Raw genomic sequence first — 25,333 nt, forward strand, 5'->3', positions numbered from 1 at the left:
TGTAGCCCACAGCTATAAACCCCCAACCCCCCACCCTCCCATGTTCTGTTCTGGATATGGATACGATGTAGCATCAATGACTACTTGCCTCAGGAGAGTTATAGTGCTTATTCCAGCAGACAGAGCGGGGAGATCACATGAATATCAGATCCCAGTGGAGCTGTAGCTTTGGCTGCTGTTTAAAGCCTAATCAATGAAAGAAACATGACCCATGTCTATCTGTTGTGTGTATAGGACGACAAAATGTTTCTGGGAAAACTGCATGCCAAATATGATTCAGGAAGAGATAATATGTAGAAAAAAACATTTACACAGATACAGTAACGTTTGTAAATGTTTTACAGCACTGTTAGGTATATGATTTAATAGCTACATTTAACACCTGTGCAAATTGTTGAACAGAGCAGCAACAAAATGCAACAGCAGCTCCCTGGATTTCAGCTTGCTGACTATGGAGATTCGACTGATTTAGCTGCAGGCACAGGCTACCTTCAATGTCCAAAGCCATTAGTGATTCCTGTACTACTAAAGCGCTGCTCCAGGGTACCCATTTCCTTGCATTAATGTCTACCTTCCACCACATCAAATCAAAGGCTTATTCTAATGCCTCTGCCTACCTTAGTATACTCCTTAAATAACACTGGTTAGAAGGTTCAGGGGCTTTTGATGGCCAGAATGAAATGAGAGAGACAGAAACATGCCACTTTTCTGGTACATTTGAAAGCAGAACAATTTATTATCAAGAACAAGAATATCAAACAAGAGAGAGGAAAAAAGTTCATCAGTTTCACAAACTTGTTTTCGCTGCAATTTGATCACTTAAACGCTTCCAGCACAGAGAGAATGACTTATTAAGCTTAGAGATTCTTCCATTTAATCTTACGCCTCTAGTTACAGTTGTTCATATTTTTTTGCCCTATCCTGTGAATATAGAACCGCTCTGCTGAAACCAGAGATCACAACAGTAGTTATTAAGAGGCTATTCAAAGGGGTTTTTAAATGTCAGTTCTGTAAAGTGCTTTAGGCCCCCTTTTTAGACCTCATCACAGACAAGGTGGTGGCTCCCTTGAGTCCGATTTGTGATCTGGGTTCCTTATTGCCAGTCGAAGGTGCGCTTCACCAGCCTGAAGAAGGTTCGGTTGTGTTCCTGTAGGTAGGAGCGGAGCTGCTGGAGGACGGTGCTGTTGACAGCGGGGTGAGGACGTCCCTTAGACTCATGCAGACAGCGCTCTCGACCATCACTTCGGATACAGTAAAACCCCTTGGTCTGGTTGAAGTAGAAGTTGGAGGATACTATCCTTGGCGGCAAGTTGAGGAAGCGCTCCACCTTCTGAAGCTCCGGCAAGGGGTCACGGATGAGAGCATCACCATCTACGATGTGTATCTGTTCCAGGGGGAAGTGCCGCAGCCAGTTGCGCATGTGGATGTCATACAGGCTCCTCTGAATGGCCTTGTACCGGATATTCAGGGCTCCATTGCGCACTAGCAGGTTCTCAATGGCTTGCACCGGCTTGTGGTTCTCCAGCCGGTTGAAGTACACCTGGGTATAGTCGGAAATGACCCGCTCGGCCGGGTCTCGCAAGATCAGTAGCAGCTTTATGGATGAGTTCATGGCGCAGATGCGTTCTGGTGCGAGGGCTGACGTAAAGTAACCTGGAGTTTTCTCCACTGTGATCTGATGGGGGTAAGAGTAGGGCATCAACTCACGGTACCACTCAAAGCCCTTGGCATAGTTCTCATCCCAGTCAAAGAAGTGCACCTCGGTGGCAGCAGCAGCAACCTCAGGGTGTATGTCTAGCATCTCCAGCAGTGCTCTTGTGCCCCCCTTGCGTACCCCAATAATGATACTGTGTGGGGCTCTTTTACTAGTTCCTGGGGGTGGAGATGAGGGCACATCTCCAGAGACATTGACTGGCAGTCCAGAATCAAGGTCCATTGGGTCCAGTGTTATGCCAAATCCTGCCTGGATAAACTCAGGTGGGGCAGCATATGTCTGGAGAACCAGAAGAAAGGCAGATGCCAGGAAACAAGCCATGGCGACGGACTGAAGAGTGGAGATTGGCAAGAGACAGAAGCAAGAAAAGGAGACAGTGGTTTAGCTGTGGACAAGATCTGTCTTTCGGAGCTCAGTGGTTACAAGAGCAGTGGGAAGTGCAGTCTTTGTCTGCCATTGAATTTGACCTGGAGGAGGAGGAGAAATCATCGGCAGTCCACAGCACATCTGCAGGGAAGAACAAAGAGAAAAAAAGAAGAAAAGGCTTTCAGATTTCAGGCATATAAAGCAGAATGAATGTCTGTATTATACTGAAATGGCACTTTCCTCATTCTCCTGAAAAAGCAATCCAGCCATAAATACAATCCATGTCTGTTATAAGTGTATCATCTCAAAAGGATAATCTCAATTCATCTCTCTTTGAGTCTCTTTTCATCTTCCCTCTTCCCATCTGCTTTCTCCTCTAACTCTATAAAGTCACTTTCAATTGATACTGTAATTTCTCCGGCTGAAAAACATTTAGTCAGACAGCTCGTTAGAAAATGTGTCTGAGATATGCAAGTGTGGCTGAAGGCCAGAAGACAAGACCAGAGTGCTTTGTCTTCCTTTACCAGGTCAAAATCCACACTTGAATCAATACGCTTAACATCTCCCCCTGAAGCATTGAAATCAAGGCATTTCAAGACTTATAAAGACACATTTATTGCAGGAAATCTGATGAGTTCCCACTTCTAGGTGACTTTGATTTCCTATACATGCCAAGAAAAATCCATACTAGGGCAGTGGAATTCAGCAAACACAAGGAGGAGGATTTAGGGTATTAAATTAGACTTATAATATTGTTGAGGAGCTCTGCAAAACCATGGGAAAAAAATTTGCTGTCTCATTTTTTAAAAACTTTTTATCTCTTATTGCAAGGGCATATTTTAATATCTGCCTTGTTTTCATGCTTTCAATAGGCACTTGTCAAACGGTTTGCCTTCACTAAACCAAGAAATAGCATATGTTAAAAATGTTTCCCTGCTCTGTAGCAAGAAGCCGTCAGCTGAAATAGCAGAACAGGTTTTTTTTTAAATGTCATGGAATTAATTTAAAAAACAAAAGTCTTCAGATATTTTCACGAGGAAAACAAGCCCAGAGAGTTGTTGCTTGCGCTGTGCTAGTCAAAACAACAGGGCCGGGCTATGCAAACATCCAGCTTCAACAGCAAAGGTCATGGTAAGGTAACCTAAACAAACGAAGATATTCCTTGCCTGGGAACAGACTGCCAGACACATGCACACACACACACGTACAGAGTTCTATTCTGGATGCATACAGTAGACATTAAGCGTTCAGCATATATTTCTCACTTACAAAATATTGTAGGCTGGAAATAGGTAACAGATGGAAGTCACTTGAACACATTTTGATGGCATTTTAGCATTCAGGGGGTAATCTTTCTGCCAGTAAAATGCTGAATTCATGCATCACTTTCTGTAGATGGATTACATCTTAAAGGGGAAAGGAATACAGTATTGAATAAATTTGATACTCCATAGCAGCAGGGAGGCTATACTTTTCTGTTTTTTTCTTACCAGTGTTTTCTTTACAATACAAGATCTGGTCTGTTTTCTAAAGAAAGGCTCATAAGATATATTCTTGGAGAATTTTCATCTTACCTAATCCTCAGAGCATTTGTACAATAAAGTACCAAGGGAACAATTAAAAATAACAGTTAAAGGACCAGTGTGTAGCATTCAGTGGTATCTAGCAGTGAAGTTACAGATTGCAGCCAACTGAACACTACTCGCAACAGTATTTTACGTTATTATTTACGTTATATTATGATAATGAGCTGCCAAGTGCGTAGTAGAAACTTTGGTGGCCGGAAAACTTGAAAAACATAATAGGCTCTATACAGCCAATGTTTGGTTTGTCTGTTCTGGGCTACTGTAGAAACATGGCGGGTCAATATGGTGGACCCGCTCCCTCTGTAGATTAAAACTACTTATTCTAAGATAACAAAAACACAACAATTTTTATTTTAAAGTGATTATACACTAATAAAGACATGGATAGTATATTCAATTTGTGCCAATAGATCCTCCTTAATGTTACACACTGGAGCTTTCAATTTCAAAATGATCCCCCATTGTAAATAAGTAATTTTGAGATAATAAGAGTGAGTTTATGAAACTGATATAAAAGTAATTTAATCATTTTAACGCTGTCAGTAAATTATATTTGAGGATCGCTGATTTGTAAGGCAAGCTTAAAATAACTTGAGTTGTTTTTAGTGACCAACTGTTATTATTAATTATGTCTCTGCTTGCAGAAATACTCTACCTCAAGTACAATTTAATGACAGAAGTTGTTGACTGTCTAATTAAACGAGGTACGTGAGAGGTATAACAACCACTGTACATAGCACTCTTATGATGTCACCCGTGGCCTTTCTCTCACCTTACAGAGTCTTTCAAGCATATAAAGGCTATGACACATGCCCCTGCTTCACACTACGATCCCTGGCTTGAGTGTGGGACTGAGCCTGTGTGTTGAACGCAGGACAGTCGACCTGCCCTACAGGGCCCGGGGTTGTGCAAGGAGGCACTTATATGCTGTGACAGGCGCGCCTGCCTGTCAGCGCTTCCCTGGCAGAGAGCTGCCAAGTCCAATGCTAACAGCCAGGCAGCCAGACGAGCTTTCTGTCTCATCCAATTCCCCCCACTCCTCTCACAGAACACCACCACCTGGAAGGAGCCATTGTTTCACATTCCACTGGGCCTTATTGCTTTATTCAGCACTTGATGCATATCTTTCCAGCTTTTCATTCAGCACAAGGCAGCCACGCTATCTGGCATACCCCTTAACCAAGACTATTTCCACTGAACACTGTGTCCCAGTGGGAGGTTACACAACACAGGTTGGCAGCGAAGAGCTATGGCCTCACTGAGACTTGGGAGTAGCATCTGTGTGTGGTGGCTTAGTCTGAGCCCTGCTGCCTCACAGCAAGACAGTCTACATTCAAATCTTGGCTCTAGGCACTTTTTTGCTTATGGAGTTTGCATGTTTTGTATCTGTGCATTTCCTCCAGGAAGTCCAGAGGAGCACCTTAATCACCTACAGGTGTGTGCATGAAAGTGCAGCCAGGCTAGAACTGGCAAGATGACATTTAGCTGTGGTGAAATGCAGGTGCAACTGGAAATAATATGGACATGGTTGTAAGCAAGCAAAAATGTTGTGATTACCTATTTTTATTAACATTATTATTTATGTCCTTCCACTCACTGTAGCTATGCAGCATCCCTCCTGTTCTGTTGCTTGTATTATTGCACTAAGCACTGATATAAACCGGAACATTAACTGATCCGATACTCAATATATGTGTCAATATTTGCCTTATTAAGCAGATGGCTGACTTGGTTTTTAGGGCCACAGCAATCTCTGGCCTCATGTTAGCCTGAATAAAAAGGATGCCAGTTGCAGTGACGTATATAGATATTCAATTTCAGGAAAGGAGAACAGTGTCGGATAATCTGTATCTGCAGATACCAAACATTAAGGCATGGAATTTGGTATCTGGAGAAAAACTGTTGGATCACTTAATCCTTAATACCTCCTGAATTACAGGTTTTTTTTTATTTTGCAGTTCAAGTTCAATCAGTTTAGGAACAAGGGGGGATACATTTGAGGAATAGGAAGCAAAGGGGTAGTTTTTTTGTGTGTACTAGCTCTGTGATTGCCCAGCAAAATGCTCAAGATGTCTCCTTGCCTTGCACACTGAGCTACACCCAGCCCCTCTTTGACCCCGATTATGAATAAGTGGGAATAAAAATTGAACTCAGCACAGACAAAGGCTTATATAACAAAATGACACTATACCGTATTCCCACTTGAACCCATGATGCAGAGCCTCCCCACACGAGAGCTGCACTTGCCGACCATTATCCCGGCTTTAAAACTTGCCTGGCACCACAGCAAAAGTGCTGCCTACTGCCTGAGCAGACAGCACCGCCAACAGATCTGCACTATTCATTATATCCCACCAGGCTAAGAGGAGGGCTCCACAGGTTCTCAGTGTCACAGGAAACCAGGTTCTCACTAATTAACCCAAACAGCCGCCTCTATACATCTACAGAACAAACCCTCATTCATATTCAGAAGGGCCCCCTGCTATTAACTGTGGCGGGCAGCAGGTATTGAACAAGGCAGCTTTGTTTTTTTTTAATGGCCGCTCATTAGAGACATTAGTACAAAATAATTATTACTGCAATAAAGCTTGATTACAAGGGGTGGCTTTTGTGCTATTAAATTGATTGATTTCAAGTGAGGAAGTTAAAAGTATTAATCATAGTTTCATTCCTTTTCGTATGTAGTGGTCACACATTTACATACGTAAATATACACATGCTGCTGTGACAGAGCCTTTTTGTTTCTGGCCTGGCTGAAGACAAAAAATGTGATCTTGAAGTACAGTTGAGTGCAGAGAACCACCTCCTTATCTCCTGGTTGTTTCTATGCTTTTCCCATCTAGACCTCTTGTATCTCTGTTTCACTGGCTCACAGCATAGATGATCTCTTGTAAGATGCAATGACCATAACCCCCAAAAAAACTTGGGATGCAGAAATGCATTCACCTACATTCTATTTTCTTCTACACTTTCCCCCCTTTGCTCCTTCTTCTTTTCCTCAGCCATTCTCTCCAACAGGCCCTCAAAATCCAGCACAATATATTTTCCACCCACACACATCCAACAGTAACTCTGAGACTGTACTCCCACATACAGGATGGGTTTTAAATTATGGATGCATTTTGGTTCACAGTGGGATTCCTGGCTCAATTTATTAATTTCTGTTACAACAGCGCACAACTTAAACTACTCACAGAGGACAGAGATGATCTTTTCTTCCCTTCTTAACCTATTCACATTTCTACTTTGAGAACCCAACAGAGTTATAAAAAAGCATGTTTAATTTCTGGGACATATGAGGTATAGTCTGGAAGAAAACCAGTAAAATCCTTATTTCCCAGTCATGTGTTAAGCATTCAGAACACTGAGAAAAACGCTCTGTATCAGCATGCAAGGAATTTTAAAGCGACACCTTGAGCACTGCTGAGCATTTCAATCCTCTCACAAAGCCAGCTTGACCATGATGTGAAAAAATAATGAGTGAGTAGTCCCCATCTATGTACATTACTGGTATATTACAGCCACTTACTGGTGAGTATATAGGCTGGAGGCTGTGGTAGCTTGAGAACACAGAGCTGTCACTTTCAACCTCCAGGCTGGTCAGGAAAATGCAGTTGGGGAATGAGTAATGCTCTCCCCTCACTAGAAAACTACAAGAGAGGTGCCCTTGACTTAGTTGCCTTTTAGCAAGGCATTTAACTCCCAACTGTCCCGTGGAGCCATTCAGAGGCCCATCCACAAAAGAGTGGAAACACCATGTGTCAAAGTTCTCTGGATAAAGGCTCACGGCGTTAGATGAGACTTGACTTTGGACTTGAGTGTAAAAACACACTCAGTGTCCAGTTTATTAGGCAGACATGTGGACTAGAGTCACATTACTTGGACTTGAGTCACAAATTATCTGACTTTAGGAAAATAAATCTTGCAACTCACCTTGGACTTTAACACCAGTAACTTCACTTGGACTTTTGACTTAAAAATACTTGATACCTTCCCCCGAGCCCAAAGAAAAAAAAGTATGTTATTTAAGAAGTGTGCCACTAATCAATTAATTTCCGTAACATTAATAGTCTTCATTCCCAGCAAGTGGACACCAGATTCACTTTGTTTGAACCAATCCGATGGCATCTAATCAAGTTTCAGGAGAGAACAATGAAGAACCAACGTTACATTATAGAGCGTCAGCTGAAAAAAATATACCAAAGATAATTTTATTTAGTTTGTTCTGTTAATAAAATGGAATTGCATTTGGTGAAGATTGCAGTGTGACTAGTTCAGGATTCGAAACTCACCTTTTAGGAATTGGGATTTGACTATGGATTTGTGTTCAAAGATTTACATAGACTTACTTGTGACTCGCAAAACAATGACTTGGTAAGTTAAGTTTATTAGATGCTGTCAAACTGTATTGCATTATACAGAGATGCTTTTTCGTTATGTAGTCTCCCCCCATTGATATAAATGAGGTGGACAAAATAACACCAGTCAGTTAAATGCAATTTAACAGCACCATAAAATACATCCCCACCATAACAAAAACTGAACATTGTAACCTTAATAAAGGTTGGAGGGTGGAGAGTTGGACTGTTATATTAGACTGTATTATTTTTAGCTAGGTGTTCTAATTAAACAGGCAACTGAGTGTAAGTCTCTACAATGCTAATGGAATCTGTTTCACAGTAATACTCTCCTCTGGGGCCACCTGGTGGATTAGTATCTCAAATAATTTCCTATAATTTTAACACTTCCTGTGTTCCCAGCATTAACATAAGCAGATCATCAGCTATTTTGTGATGTGACTAAAATTATTTGGGCATCTACTTTGAATTATTATACCTTATTATCATGTTGTACAAATCTTTGGTTCACGTTTTTCTTTAGTCCATTACAATACATACTATTTCAATTTACAAACTGAATGCAGCAGTGGAGCTATTCATTGTCTGATAGGATTTATTAGAAACTGGACGAATGATGGAAACCTGGAATAGACTTTCAACCTTGAGTCTGAGAAAAGCGAGTGTGCCATAATTAGGGCTTGTGTTATCTAATATTGATAAAGTCTGCTCTATCTGACACCTCAGCAGCATTTCACAGAGTGACACTGAGGATGGACGGACAACATTTTCTTGCTTTTAGAGAAAATTGCACTGCAGCTCTGATCGTAAGCAATATTTGGCTATTTCGGGAGCGTATGAGTAAGACAATGACCTAATCCACACCCACATGTCAGCAGAGGCATTCATTATGGACTTCAAGAGGAGGGAATCTGTCATCTGCTAGTGCACCCAGACACACGTGACACCCAGCACTAATTACAGTGTTTTAAGTGTATTCCTCTATCGCCTGACTTAAACCTTCACAGTATAGTGATCGTTTCGTCTCTTTTTGCAGAGTGGATCAGTGTGCAATGCAGTCTCTTCCAATTACCAATCCTTCTGCCCACTGCCATCTGTGCACAAGTAGAACATGAGCCACACAACTTGATGGAGGCCTGTGCCTCATAAACAAATATATGTTTATGCTACATTGGTGAAATCTGCATAAAGTTATGTATCAACAAACAGCACCTCACATAATTTTACAGAGGATGGAAACATTCTTGGTTTTCCTGAGTTTGGCAGAAATGACGGGGGCCAAACAATGCTGCATCTATCCACAAACGTAATTTTTTTTCCCCCCATGGCATCACCCCTCCAGTTACCCAACCTAAAAACACCATTGTTCGACTGACACAGGATGGCTTTAGCAATCTCTGCTGCCCCGCTGCATATCCTGGCCCAGGCCTCCTCCAGTTTAGCTTTGACATTTGTCAATGCTCTGAGATTTATTTTAGCATCAACTGACATTGTCCGTATTCCCAGGAGGCATTTTCGCAGATAAAATAGGCTGTCTTGCTCATCACCCTTGGATGAGTGGAGGCAACCAATCCCAGGGACGCTGACTCACTCAGGGAAGTGTTCCGTGGTCGTTCAGAAACAACAACAGACTATGAGAAGGAATTCAATCAGAGAGTGGCCTGATGATCCTCATTCAGCCTGCCACTTCTGATAAAGCACCTGTGCTTTCCACAGCATCGAGATCTCCCCACCGCAATAGCCTCCTCTTCACTGATGCTAACATAAAGCTAATTCTGCTCCACCAATTTAATGCTACTGTAATAGTTATCATGCTTTCCCCATCAAGCCTTTCCTTGTTCTCACAATGAGTCTGATCTTCTCCATGTAAAGTAATTGCTCTACAGTTCATCGCAGAGGGAACGCTCTGAAATGCCGACCTAATCAAAACAAATGCACCAACTTTCCTCTCTCTTCTTGCGTCTAACTAAGCCTTTGGAAAGCCGATGCTGTTCTCCAGTCTTGCAGGCATCCTGAAAACTGCAATATACACATACATTATGGATGAATTACTTCATCAAATAAAAAGCAGGGCATCTTGTAATGAACTGAGAGGATACTCTTAATCTTTGATGAGGCCTATCTGATGAATAGTTTAATGAGAAAAAGTATGGGAAGGCCTGCTGGGTGCTGACAAAGATATCACAGCTCTGATGAGTAAAGTGCAGAAAAACACACAATGTTTAAAGGATTTTACGATCTTGTAGTGTTGTTTATTAAACAGCATCAATCTTACAGCTCATAAACAGCATTAAGTAATACATCGAGTGTAATCCCACCTCAGCCAAGCCAAGTTGAGTTATGCACTGTGCACACTGTACTCCAGGGTAAAGCACGCAATACATATTAACTAAGGTATATGTACACTAGGGGCTTGGTATTTTCTTCGAGGAGGTCAACATAGATATCTCATGTTTATTTCCCCAAACTACAGCTGGTGTGTGCAGCTCTACATAACTTGGAAAACCTTTCTCTCTCTGGCACAAACAGCTTCCTGTTGGTAGGCGCACGCCACGGATCTGCCAGTGTTTTCCCGCCATTACAAATATGTATTCAGCACTGCAGAACTGAAGGTTTAGTATTTGGACCTTCTGTGATGTGCTGTTGGCTGCCAAGCGCTGGAGTGATTCAACACCAGGCTGCAGTTAGTGAGCTGATAATAATGCATTCAACTTAAAGCCCTGTCCCACAGGGGCGTCCTGTGTTTTGCTCGCATCAGAGGTCGAAACATTATACAGTTAGATGTGTCAGTACTGGTTATGGTGCTCCCTGCTGCAGCAGCAGGATATCACCAGCACACATTCAGTAAACAAACAAGACGGGGCACACTATGTAGTCAAATACACTGTGAGCGAAAAGCAGCACATCCAAAGTTTCTTACCGTGAGTCAACAAAAGTGAGATCTAGTTGGAGAAAGTCAGGGAGCAGCAGCTGACCCCCCAGTGTACGTGACTTGACTGTCACATGAGCGCACAGACAGGATTAGCTTCATTTGTTTGTGCAGTACGTGTGAATGACAAATCAGTCAAGCGTAACGTGTGAGATATGCAGATCAGAAATGGAAAGAGTATCAGACTGACACTGACAGCGACACATTTCTGGAATGTCATTTAGCCACAATACACGACCTTGAACTGGAACTTTCACAGTATCGAGCTACCTCATCTGCATAAGTAATGCAAGTTGTCGCCTCACATGCTGGTCATTGATTGTAATGTGATCATAGGGATCGGACTATGTGGGTCGAGGTGGCTTGGTCATTTATCAGTGCAGAAGTTTAAAAACCGCTAACTCATTCTTTTAATGAACTGTGTTTTGTATCAGACAAATCCTCAACATTTCATTAAGGGTAGGCTCACAGTTGTTCAAGTCTGTCTACAAAACAGTATTAACACCAATGACCACTGACCATCCTGCATTGTTTTGTGCAAAAATGTATTTAAAACTTTGTCTGAAGCTTCCGAAGATACATCCTTTTCAGTACAAAGAGATTTTACTTTTAATACTAATATAGGTCTAATATAGGATGACTGTGACATTTGTTCCCCATCACTTACATTGGAAGCACATTAGGAAGGCCACTGGACTAATTATTTTAGGCACACTTTGTCCCTTTCAAAATTACGAACGGAAAAAAAGACAACATGTATAAATCATAGTATATTTAACTTTTGCTTTTAAATCAAAAATAGTCTAGCCTTTTGGAATATAACTTAACAAAATCTATAGAGTTGCACGTAACAGTTATTTTCTTTATCAACCAAGTTTTGAGAGCCCTAGGTGATATCCTCAGATGTCTTGTTTTGTTCGGTCAACAGTCCAAAACTCAAAGATATGCAGTTTAAAATAACATGAGATGCACAAAAACAATAAATCTTCACATTTGAGCACCAGGAGCTAGCAAATGTCATTTTTGCCTGAAGTCCCCCTCCATTCAAAATTTTTTTATTCTCCTTGTTCTTACAGTTGGTTGTTTGAGCTTCACTGTGCAGAATGATGTCTTGTGCAGAGTTTGACACTAGAAGGCTGAAAGTGGAATGTTTTCTGTGCTCATTGAAAAGGGCAGACCAACACAAATAGTCTGGAAGTCAAGCCTGGTCCAATTTGCAACTTTATACAAACGATGTAGAAACCTGAAGCCATCCACACACATTTACTGAGAATGGACTGTACAGTAGGAGACATCTTGTGTCCAGCAGGAAAACTTAAATAAACAAAAATGGGCATATTCATAGATTCTTAAATATTTAATGACGTAAAAGGACTAGCCACCTTTTAAAATATTTTAATGTAGAAATTAGACTTATTTTGCAGAAAAACCTTTTGGACACACCTTATTGTTCCAAGCAACCTGTTTGTATATGTCATAATACATTTCTAGAGGGGATCTTTAATTAAACAACTGAAAATGATTTATCAATTATCTAAATTGCTTTCAATTATTTTTCATTGATTGACTATTCAATTAAGTTTTAGCTCTTCAAATACATAAATGTATTCTCAAAATCACCATCGACCAAACACAAGCTGTGCTCGGCATCATTTGCTGAGATGCTGAGCTCAGTTTGTGACTGTGCACAGTGGCACCTTGGAGGCAAATAACATCAGTTGCCTCCGTGCTCAAGTTTGAGCAACATCCTTGTAATTTCCTACTTGCAGGGCAAACTAGATTGTAAGGGAAGTGTTTATCTATAATAACAATCTCCAGCTCCATTTCCCTGTACCTAGTCTCTGCCTCTGTGACACGGACTGCTTCAGAGGTCTGACTGGGAAGAGATGGGGGAGGATGTACACCATCATAGCTCCACGCGGCTGTCGTACGCTCTATCATTACATTGTTTACAGCATTTGCCTTCGCACTGCTCCACACCATTGCCTGTGTGGCACTGGGCAGCATGTCGGCGTTACCTCAGTGCAAAACTTCCACACTGCCTGAGAGGAAATGAAAACTCTTGTGCCAGCTGGGCTTTACATCTGCTTCTAAGCCGAGTGTGCACTACCAGAAGAGCTCTGTTTACAGACATTTTCAAGGAAGGCTAACCACAAGTATTGGCACTCCCTGTTACTTTATACTTCCTCCTCTTGTTCTTTCTGCCGAACACTGGCAGTGGTTTGAATGCAATCCTACCATACACTTCTTGTGTTCAGCCTGCATAGCGAGGTGGGATTTGCCATCAGTTTAAATCACTAGAGCATGCACAAACTGAGATGAGGTGTGGGTAAAAAAACAAAAAAACAAAAACAAAAAAACACTCCTGGCTTTAACTGAATTTAATGCACATGAAAAGGAAAACAGAGTTGTTAGGTGAGATGCATGTGAAGAATTTAGGCTCATTTAAATAGCTGAAGAGACCTGTCTGTGCCTTAATGACAATATCCGTGTGTGTGTGTGTGTGTGTGTGTGTGTGCAGTTCTGGGTATGTGACAGAATCAGGTTAAGAAGATAGAGGGAATAAAACATCATGTCATTTCAACAGGGTGACTTTCATAGCAGAGCAGAGCTTTGTCTCTGCTGGTGTGATGGTAAACCCACAAGCTAATAGAGCCCTGGTACAGCTAATGAGTATGCAGTATCATTTTACATTTCTCCAAAAAAAAAGAACCCAAGCGCTCTGTGTTTCAGCTTAAAAACATCAGTGTGGTGCATACTGAAATGAAGCCCAGGCTAAAGATTAATCAACTTCAAGTACAAGACAAGTCTTATCAGAACTACATAACAACTTATAGTATGAGGACTTCTCACTGTCAATTTCATCTGTGCCTGTCTTGTTGCACATTCTTCATGAATAAGTCATCAGTCCCCCACTATTCCCCTTTGGCTTATTGCTCATTCTGCGCCTCCATGGCCCTGTAAAACCAACTGAAGTGTTTATGGGAGATAAGAGGCAAAGGAGGTCGCAGGCCCAATAACTCCTTTTATCACCCCACGTTCTGCAGCAAGGGCCATTTTATGGGTGAATTTGCTGAAGACGAATTCTTAATTAGAGAAGTTTGTGGACCCAGCATCAGAGGCCTAATGGGGGAATAAAAAGAATCAGTGAAAGGGCATCTGCAGGATTGCTTGTTGGCCTGCTTTGTTACTGTGTCTTGTGGCAAAGATGAGAAGAGCCTTGGTTTGTTCTCAAAGCAATATCAATGAAAAAGGCCTTTTAAAATGGCTTTGCAAGGCTTGTTTGGTTAGGTGTGAATGCTGTGTTTGTCTAGACAACCCTGAGTCATTTGGAAATTAGTTCAGGTTATTGATTTTCTTGGGGGCTTATCTTTATTAAAGGAGTCTCCCTTGTCAATGGAATTACTGCCTCAGCCATTAAGGTGAGCTGATTCTATTTCCCATTATTGTAAATTCCTGCCCAAGCGACTTAAATGACTTAGGTCAATAGGAAATGCAATGTTTTGTCCTGAGCTTATCTTACTACACAACAGGTTTGACAAAAATAATGTAAAACATTTATTCCCTATACTTTTAAAAGAACCCAACTACTTTACTTTAAGGACAAAATGTTCTAGGCCCAAAAAGATGGATACATTAAAGAAATGTGTGTTGTTCTGGTATCATGAAGTGTCACCTTTGACAAATATGAACAGGGTGGGATGGAAGGGAACAAGCTCACATTTTAATTAGCCAACTTGGCAGACATGTTTCACCAGACCAGACCAGATAATGACTAGGATCCTGTGTTCCCAGTCGCCTGCATATTAACCGAGAAAAAAGAAGAAAATTAATTACTCATTTTCTCAGACTGGGGGGAGAGGGATCTCGTCCTTGATTGCATAATTTTAAAACTCCATAATTATCTCAACTCCATAGCAACACTTAAGCAAGGGTAGATACATATGAGTTACTTATTTTCTCCTGCAGACTCCTCGCAGGTTGGGACTGAACACACTTTACTTCAGAGAGGGAATGTGTGTGCATTGTTGGGGACCCACTCGACCTAAATGGTACACTTTGTGAGGTTAGCCCAAAATATTTGACAGCTAAATATAGCAAACAGTGGAACAATGGAACATTAGTCGAGAAGTGTGATGCAATCCTCCCCCTTCCCACTCATCAACCCCTGCTGTAAAGCCTAGATTAACCATCTTTCACTTCATTTAGATGGAGGATTGTTTTGGGGTTTGCCTGATTATATCTGTCTCAAGCACACACCATGCTTCTATTGGTATTTAACAAAGATTAGCTTTAAATTGATGATTAACCTTTGTAATCCTGCGTGCATATTGAAAATGGCTTGCTTGTCTTTACCACAGCCACACAAAAGAGAAGCTGTATTATCGTTCAGGGAAAATTGAGCCTCGGAAAGCAAATGAGGCAGTGTTATCTGCCTGGTGCTCTGCTGGATAATGAAGACGAATCTTCAGACCAGAGAGCCATCTCATAATGAATCCAAACAGATGAATACTTTTGCGTTCATAGCGTGCATCTTTTAATAAAACTTCATTGTGACCCTGACAAGCAATTGCCACCCTTATCTTGCAAAGAAGCAGAATTTGTTCGTGGGAATGAGTGGTTGGCATTGTTTAGATGGCTGTATTAGGGAGTAATCAGACATTAAATGAGTCATTTCTCCATATTTAACTCCAACTGGGGAGGTAATGGTTTAATTTGCTGGGCAATGAGTTTTCCCATGTGACGTGCTCCTTGCATTAAATCACAGGCCAATGCAACTGCATCTGTTGCTCTGGAAATCATCAATAAACAAATACAATCCAAATTACCTCTCTAGTGACTTAAACCATTTGAGAGAAATACAAATCAAACCCTGCTGAGTAAGAGTGGTTAGGAGAACAAGGTAATAACAACTGATTTCCTGCATTTGACAAAAACACAGCAATACATCCCCAACCTGTTGTGCTCCGGACCTCAGGGACAGGAAGTGGGACTGCAGAGTAGACTATAGATACATTTCTATACAGTTTTCAAATACACTTACATTTTAATTGAATTGCTTTTATGGTTGTTCAAGTGCTACATCTGTCAAAAAAATCTATATTTGATTACTCTGATAACTATTTATTTATTATTTATTCTATACAATGTCAGAAAATACAGAAAAATGCCCATCACTATTGTCTAAAGCCTGAGCTATTGAAATTGCTTGTTCTGTTTGATCAACAATCCAAAGCCCCATACTATTAAATTTACTACAACAGAAGGCTAAGGAGTGACCTTGCGAGTCAGGTGGCCTTGAGAGATCACAAAAAATCACCTGAGAATCCATCTTGCCAGGTTTCAGTCTACGCAATTTGCGGCCGGTACAGCAGTGCGGACCAATCAGCGTCCATTGAGGAAGCACTGGAAATTTCCGACTGTCTTTGGTAAGAGTTTGACTGCATCATTTGGTTCATTGATCTGATTGGTTGAAGTTTGCTGGTAGACGGTCACAGACAGATGGTTCATCCAATCACCTGCCGAGTATTTTTTTTGAAAGTGCCCTTTTCCAAACAATGACTTCCCAGATGGTTCTTTGTAACAAACTGGCGTAGTCAGGTTGGCTATCTTATCTTAAGGAGATCTTACATTTGAGGAGCTGGATTCAGTGAACTTCTGACATTTTTGCTTGAAAATTTGTTTATCAACTAATCAACTATTAAAACTGATTCAGCACTAAATATATGTCATATGAGGATATTCAGCCTTTTACTCACCTTTACTTTCAAAGCAACAAACCAGAAAACATGCGCTTACTTTCAGCACTATCATGGACAACTCCCCTCTCTGTGCTTTTACATGTAGTGATGAAATGAGGATGGTATATTATTCTTTGAAACCTCGGAAGCTGACATCAAATGCCATACCTAATCCCTACTATGCTCCAGACCTCTGGAGCAGATCACAGCCTACACCTTGTAATCCTATTGCAGTTTATTAAGGGGATATGATGTAAAGAGGAAGCCATGTGATGAAAACTCATTCTGAAAGTGGGGAGGGCTAAAACCTGTGATTTCTATTGGCCCGAGCTTTCCCAGAGTTATCCTGTTAACTGGGACAGGTCTGATCACACCCTCACACTTAAACTAACAAAAAGATCTTATCAAATATAAAGATACAATGTAAAAACTATGCTCCCAAACCCCTGTAAAAACTCGGTGCGCATGTGTACTGTATGATAAATACTTTAGAAACACAAATTTGGACAAATCTGTTTGTCACTATGTGATACTAAAATATGAGCAAATATGTAGCAAGCCTCAGAAACAGACGTATTTCCAATAATGGAATATGCATACACACATAAAGGGAACATATTTTTTGCATGCATGCCATGAAATATTTACCGACACTGAAATGAAGACTAGTAAGTGGGTTATTTTCCAGTGATACATGAATATTGGAACACAGATTTCAACAAAAAGCAGAGCAAACGAATCATCCTCTTTTACTTTAACATATCAACACAGAGGATAAAAACAAGCTTTTTAAATACCAACCTCTCCAAATCATTTTAGGCTGTGAATTATTTAGTGTAATTTCCTTAAATGCCATTTATGAGATAATGTGCCTTTTTTTTTGGCTTGTTTGCCTCGATGATAAAAAACTAATAGCAAATATGAAAATATTCATCATTATCCTCTTATACCCAAATTATCCCTGCTCATAATTATTAACTGGTCAAACAATAAACACTTAATGATAAACATGCTGAACATCTGCTACAAACATACTGTAGATTAGTGGAAACAACAAATGATATAATTACTAGATTAGAATGAGTAAACAAATATGTCATCAACTGAAATGGGAAACAAATAAACAAATCTGAAAAAAGACATGGATAAATCAGAATGAAGCTAATCTGAACGTTTCCAGTATCTGAGTGAGCTTCAAATGATGCTTGCATTAACAGATCCATGCTGATTATGGCTTTATATCTTCAGATAATGAGGCTGTCACAGACATTAACAGAGCAGACAACCAAACTCATAACAAATATGGTACAACAGTAAAATAAACAAAAAAATCATTCATTAGTGGCATTGTAACTGAGGTAAACAACAAGACCATCTCCTAGAAGACAGGCCTCTTCTCTGCATTTCACTCTGACTGACCAGAACATTAGAAACTCCTGTGCACTGTAATACAATCCTATACAACAGTCCTGTAATATGTTCACATTCATGTTAATCATTGGGATATAGTGAGTTGCATTTTATTAGGCCTGCAACTGAAGACTTTTTTTGAACGGTTAATCAATCTACTGATTATTTCTCAGATAATAATTTATTTTTTCTCATGTCAAAAAAAGTGCACAAATCTTCAAATTGACACCACCAACTGACACCAAAACACCAAAATATGCCATCTACTCATCATCATTTAAGATGTGGGAACCAGAGAATATTTGTTTTAATTGAATAAATGAGTCAGAACAGAATAGTTGCTATAGCTTCATATTATATTGTGAGGCATATTTTCTTGCTCCAGAACATATAAAATACTGATGTGGAAATATCCTTTTAATATATTATATTATAATACAGTATCAGTTACTTCAGCTCTGAAAACAAGAGTTCAATGAACAGCTCTCTGACACAGTGTTACAGTTTTACTAAGGTAGTATGGTCTTTAGTTTTGCATTGCATCATGTTAAAGGACTGTTACTAACGATTGTTTTCATTATTGATTAATCTGTCAGTTATTTCCTCAATAAATAGCTTAATCATTTGGTCAATAAAATGATGTGGAAAGATTTCCTATGAGCCCCAGATGAGGCATTCAAATTGCTTTTTTTGTTCAACTAATAGTCCAAAATATTCAATTTACCGTCATATATGACAAAGACAGTATCTTCACAATATGGAAGATGGGGACAGTATTTGTAAAATTACTTGAAGGATTAATTCATCATCAAAATAGTTCTTAAAAAAAAAAGATTAATTAAAAGTTAATTTTCAGTCGATCATTTTCCATTACAGTGTCTCAAATGTTTTGCTCCTCCACATACAGTATATCAATGATATGGAAAACATATTAGCTTTTAATATAATGTATTCCAATACAGGTACATAACTTAATGACCACAGAGTTCAGTGAACACAGGGTCAACTTTTACTAAGTTAGGATGTCGTTCAAGAGAGGATTTTAGTTTAAATTGCGTTACATTGTACTGTGGTTCTGCTCACTCATTGTGTAACTCTGGATATCTGCTGAATCACCTTATGAAAAGTAAAATAGATACTAAAACAGGACAAAGGGTCACTGTTCTTCACCCTTTTTATTCCCTTCAGTAAGGTGACACCTGGGTGCAGGGAATGGGGTGATAGGCAGCAATATCTTCTTTGTAACGGGAAGCAACAGTGCTTATCTGAAATGTGGTTAGATGTAAGGCTTGCATTGTTGTAATTATTTATTTTGTAAATGCACAATCATTATTGGCATCAAATTTTTGCTTTTGAGCGCTGATGTAATGTTGACTATTTCTAGATCAGACTTTTAACATATAGTTCAGTAACAACACTTTATGTCAGCTCTCTGCCTTTAAGCCAAAAAGGAGAAAATGAGGCAGGAATAGCATCTTTTAAAGTTCAATTTCAAGTTTCAAATAAGCAGTATTCCCCTTTGAGATGGGGAAAAGATAGGTGCTCGTCCGGGCATTTCTCCCTTCCAGAAACCAAGATGAACAGTCTCATTCAGCACCGTGGACAGCTCCCTGCACAGCCTCGAGAGACGGCTGCTAAAGCCTTCGTCAGTAAGCATGACTGGGACATCATTAACACTGGTCAGAGAGCTTTCTCTGGAGACCACTCTATGCCTATAGCCTCTATCCATGCGTGTGTGAGTCTTTGAAAATCCTTACTTACCATTAACAGTATATCTGTACCTATAAATGATTTGTTGGACCTTTTAGTAATCAGCTCTGCTTCAACAACAGCTGAGTTGTGTTGAAACCTTAACAAGGACTAAAGGTTTTTGATCTGACTCTGTGAGGGCGTTACTTTCATCTCCTCTTTGCTTAACTCGGAAATCAAAGCACAGATTGTCTGCGCCGCCTTTGTTAGGTGTCTGACCTTCCCGCAATAAACCTAAATCAATGTCTCTGAAGATCAAATTTCATATTTAGACAAACCCAGATCTTCGCCTTTAGAACAAATGTCAAATGTTGCTTCTGGTGGTGGCAAGAGCGCGAGCCAGGAGGACCGACCAGCGCTTGACATTTTGTTCTCATGAGTATTCATCTACTCCTTTAAAATTACTACCAGTGATGTGTAAAGAAAATGGAAAGCAGACAAGAGAGAAAAGGGCTTCAGCCACCCTGCAAACTAAAGCTGAATCACGGCGTTGCCCTCCCAAATGACTGACAAACACATGATCTTTTGAGGATCCAGCACTTAGTCTGACCCCTTTCAATATGCAAAACATTCATAAAGCTGCCTTAAAATGATGTCCCTCTTCATCGCTGATCATCTTAATATCTCCATCTTAATAAGGAAATGCCTTGTTCCAGTGAGATCATTTCATTAAAATGTTACTTAAATATTCTGCTCTCAGGCCACCAGACAGATGAGGAACATATTTCATAAACAGAAACCAGTGGAAATCTCGCTATCTGTTACTCTCCCTTCCTCGGCCTCACAAAACCGCACACACCCACACAAAATAAATGGATACATATGGCAGAGCAGAGGCATCAGAATCAAAACAAATCTCACTCCACACGACGGGGTCACGATCCTTCCGAAGCGACAGATACCATTAATCTGACAAATATGACAAGACATGGGTGTGATATAAAAGAAATAAATAAGTATGTATGACACGCAATCACCAATAATGAGGGATGTGGCTGACATGTGCCTACTCATCTGAGGCAGAGAACAAAGATAATGAATAAATAACTTAGCTCGTCATCAAGTGGAATGATAAATCTCCTTCATAACACTTGGTGATGATGGCGGCGTCAGGGTTTCTTGAACCTCTTGATGAAAAAGTGCCCCATGAAATCTGTTCACTAGAAGGTGTCGCCGCCCTCTGCTGTCTCCTCTTTCACCCACTCCTACCCCGTCCCATTATTTCAGAATGGCAGTAAATTAAGCGCTGATTCTGTCATCAGATACTGCAGGCCTTTAATAAAGCTTTCCCAAAGCCTGAGTTCAGACTCCGAGGCTTTTGATGACAAAGACGCAGCTCCCAAGCGTCTCGCATTGACAGCTTCGATGCTGCTTTTTAATACTGTGCTGGCGGTGCACATGCTGGGTATCAACCCCTGAGATAAGGCGTATGGACCAAGGTAGCTCTTTGCACTGTGGATCGCTGCCTGCTGCACACTCATGAATTATGGAATTCGGCACAAATATGCAAATCTGGGCATTAGCCTAGTTATGCCCCTGTACTGTAAGTTACAGTGACTTATCTATTATGTATGAACCAAGGATTGGAGTGAAGAGGTCCTGGCAGCCAGCTTCATGGCCCTCTCTCAGTTGCTCACTCTCACATCATGAAAGAGCATGAATAGGAGGGAAGGTAGTTCCAAAAACGCCAGTTTTCTGCCGCTCCGCATCTCCGAAGACTTGGGAGAATTAGAGCTTGCTTCTTCCACGCTCAATTGCCAAGCTACTTAAAATAACAATGACTTCCACAGGATTTGGAGGCCTGGAAGATACGTAGGGGAATAAGCATGAAGTTGTTGCTAATCCTCTAATTTCCCCCCACAAGGCTGATGTGAAATGCTAGTCTGATCAGTAATCAGTCCACGGGGGAGGCAGACAGGAGATCCAGCCAACTCGACAGGCACACACAAAAATTAGCCTGTGTATGACATTACCATCACAATGCTGGATGAGTGATTGTACTCGGGTAACCTAATAGTAGCGGTGTAAATATCCAAAATCACGAAGCCAGCAGATCTGAGGATCCACGAGGTCAAACGGCTCATTTTTGAAATCATAAACATATTCTGCTCAACAGCATAATGAATAAGTCCCGCAGCTCTGAGATGAACACAGCCATCATTAGCTCCGATCAAAGTCAATCATCAAGCACATGACAGCTGACAACTTCTATTTAACAGGGTGCCCGGGAAATAATGATACCTGCTGGCCCTCGTGAACCCAGTCGCTATGGTAACAAGAGGAAGCCACTCCTTCACACTGTCCCATAGTCATCAGTCCTCATTGGTATAACAAGAGAATATAAAAAGGACATTTCTCCTCACTTTTTGTGTCAGGCAATATAAAATTAGAATGATACAGAAGCTATTGTTCACAACCTTTTTGGGTACATTTGTAAAAAAAGTTGATGCCAACGACTGCTGAGTCATCGGCAGCTCCCCAACACTCAATGCTGTGTTTGTCTCATATTGTACAAAGGAATTAAGCTAGCAAGCATTAGCTGTCTTTCTGTCATGGGTTCAGCTGCGGTGATGGAAAATGACCAGAGTGTGGAAACTGCACGGTGACGAGTAGTTCTATATTTTCAACACCCTGTATGTTACCCTGGCATTCAAACAAAAATTCACACTGCCTGGAGAGCAGAAATGTAGGGGGCGCTGTCACTGTAGAACAATAAATGTAATTTTCCCCAGTAATTTCAAAGGCTATACGTATATTACATTTTTGAGCTAAAATCTATTTCCGTTTCAGTTGGATTTAAATAGGTTACAGAAATGAAGGCCTTGAGATAGCATCGAGCACATTTTACAGCAGAAAACTCTTTCACAAAATCTCTTTTATCTGTGGGTGAATCAATCAACCCACCAACGACAAAAAGAGAAAAACTCTGGAATTAATTTGCATTTTTAACAAATATCCCATGTACGCCTCAGCTGATAGTGTTCATCCTTTAATTCAACAAACATAACCTCATTAAATATTAATTCCATTCTCTTGTTATTTTCTATTGCTCTTGATTAGGAAAACTTGAGGGGGAAAAAAATGCACTTTTGTTTTGTTGTTCTTCTCTTCCAACCCTCCCCTCTTTGCTCAAATGGAGCCAACTGGATAAACTCCATCAAATAAAACACAATAACAGGAAATTGTACACAAGAAACAGTCTCTCTCCCCAGCACGTCCTCCCCCTCTTTCTATCCTTCCCACACGAAACACTCCTGACATTATGGTGTAACAGCCAGTGAGCCTGTATATTTGTCCAGTCATACATCACTGAGACACCTTGAGTTTTCATTGGGGATTTAGAAATCATAACGCCTCCCTGGACCACCGTCGTCTTTACAACCCGACTCGTAAACACTAACTGTCAGGAAAATCCCACAGACCTTCCAGCCCACTGCCTTCCATCTAACTTCACCTTAACTCACACATTTGTTTCCAGGACAAGCCAAACTAAACATCCGCCCCAGTTAAGCTACAGATAAACAGTCGCCCCATTCATGTAGACTGGTTGGGCATGAAAATAATGAGGGCGACCCCTCTTTCATATTGACCTTATGACCTTTGTTGTCAGTGTTATCCTACTTTTCTGACCATTTAATTTCTCACTACAGGAGCTGCCTTTCACTTATGCTCTATTTGCATTCATTGTCTTGCACCTATTATTTTACCACCTTTGACACATCCATCCTTTGATTAAAAGAGTATTCTTAAGATTTCTGCTTCCATTTAATTCCAATGTTTAGCACAGATATTTCATTTTAAAGATTTTTTTGTAGATCTTGTGTGTCTACATATCTTGTGTAAATGTATTAAAAAGGATGCTGACTAGAATAAGCAAGAAAAGGGTGAAAAAAATACACTGTACAGCACTTCAAAGTGTAATGAGCAGTCTACAGGCATACAGTAATTGTGAGAACATTAACGGGCTGCCGCTGAAAAACAGTATGTTTCATTTGAATTTCATCAGAGAACTTATTCCAGTCAAACGCAGGCGTTGTGCCTTTGAGAAATCCTGCAGCTAGAAGCACCAGCTCACATAAGCCAACACCCACATGCTCATAATTAAAGGTGAATTGCACAGCCTGTGGCAATTTGCATCCTGTGACGGTAATGGGTGGCTGCTGGAATTTCACTAGGTAGATCTGATACCAGATACAGGAGATGTGATGCTGCTACATCAAGGCTTCAATTCACCAAGAACAGGAAAGTGGCAGATAGATGCACATGTCTGCCCTTTGACACATACACCTTTCAGTTTTTAATCCACTAGCCTGGAGCACTAAAAGTAGAACTTGTATGAAATGTCTGCTTGACAATTTTAAACACACTAACTTAATACACATTTCAGCCAAAACTTAAAAAGCCTTAATGTGAAGTTGGTTTTCGTGGATCTACTGAAAAGTGTTCTCTCGGGAGCTTATAAATCTAATTTATTGGATGTAGCATTTTAATTAGTTTGATCAATACTCTATTACAGAGGATTTAAATGTGAACAGCAGGGAAAAGACAAGGCACTCATTTCACATGAATGAATGATCATGTTTCTATTCAGCTTGCTGCAAGGCGATGCTGGATTTATTCTAGCTTAATAATTGATAAATTAATCGCCCGTGAATTCAGAAAGCATAAAACATCCTTTTGTCAGACGCTGGAGATGTGTGTTGCAGAAAAGCGTGTGTGTGTGAGCCGCCGTGGCGTCCAGGAGCGGTGTATTTCACACAGACAAAGTAGAGGAAATCTTTAGAGAAAATCTGGTTACCTCGCACGAGGGGCTCGGTGAGGGTCTCAGCGCGCCTCTTGGGTTTGGGTTGATCTCAGGAGCTGAGGAGGAGGATGATGATGATGCTGAGCCGTGGAGCGCACTTTTGCGCACTGCCGGTCCACATAGAAGAAAAGCGTCCGTCTCTCCTCTCGGCCACTCTCATCACTGATTCATTTGAAAGCAGACACCGGGGGGGGGGGGGGAGGACGGAGTCCTTGTTTATTCAAAGTGGATAACTCGACTCCGGCTCCGGCTCCTCACGCAGACGAGCCTGACTGTGTCTAGAAACGCGGGCAGAGTTGTGCCCGAGCCGCTGCTTTGCGTAGCAGACTGGAGGGAGCGGGGAGGAGCCGTCTGCTGTCAGATGATCAGGGCAAGGTGCTCTCCTCACTGATACTCTGCAATCCCCAGCCTCAGCAGAGCTGCACTTGAGACTTTAACACAATAATCCCTATCTAATCATCTACTTCCAGCGGGAAAGGCTAGTTATACTGTCACTTATACTTGTATGGGTATATTAGTACCTGTGCAGAGAGCATATCTGTAGCCAGGCGATAACTATTTATGATTTCAGTTTAATAGAAAATCTACCGGATTGGCTATATTCTTTTATAATATAATCCTTCTATATTGCTCAAAAGTCCCTGAATAAACAATAATATTAAATGTGTCTATAATG

At 40.7% G+C, this 25,333-nt stretch overlaps 1 protein-coding gene across 1 annotated transcript; it reads right to left on the bottom strand.

The window, feature by feature from the left end:
• Window positions 1-704: 704 nt before the first annotated feature.
• On the bottom strand, window positions 705-24,987 carry hs3st1l1 (heparan sulfate (glucosamine) 3-O-sulfotransferase 1-like1). Its single transcript, XM_051377925.1, has 2 exons — window positions 24,652-24,987; window positions 705-2,221 (listed from the first exon to the last, which is right to left on the bottom strand). The coding sequence occupies exon 2, from the start codon at window positions 2,033-2,035 to the stop codon at window positions 1,094-1,096; it is 942 nt and encodes a 313-aa protein (XP_051233885.1). The 5' UTR covers window positions 2,036-2,221; window positions 24,652-24,987; the 3' UTR covers window positions 705-1,093.
• Between the last annotated feature and the right edge of the window lie 346 nt (window positions 24,988-25,333).

Source organism: Dicentrarchus labrax, unplaced genomic scaffold, assembly GCF_905237075.1.
Source record: "Dicentrarchus labrax unplaced genomic scaffold, dlabrax2021, whole genome shotgun sequence".
Lineage (NCBI taxonomy): Eukaryota > Metazoa > Chordata > Actinopteri > Moronidae > Dicentrarchus > Dicentrarchus labrax.

Coding starts and splice junctions, on each gene's coding strand:
- hs3st1l1 (XM_051377925.1), bottom strand. CDS start 2,035: ATGGCTTGTTTCCTGGCATCTGCCTTTCTTCTGGTTCTCCAGACATAT.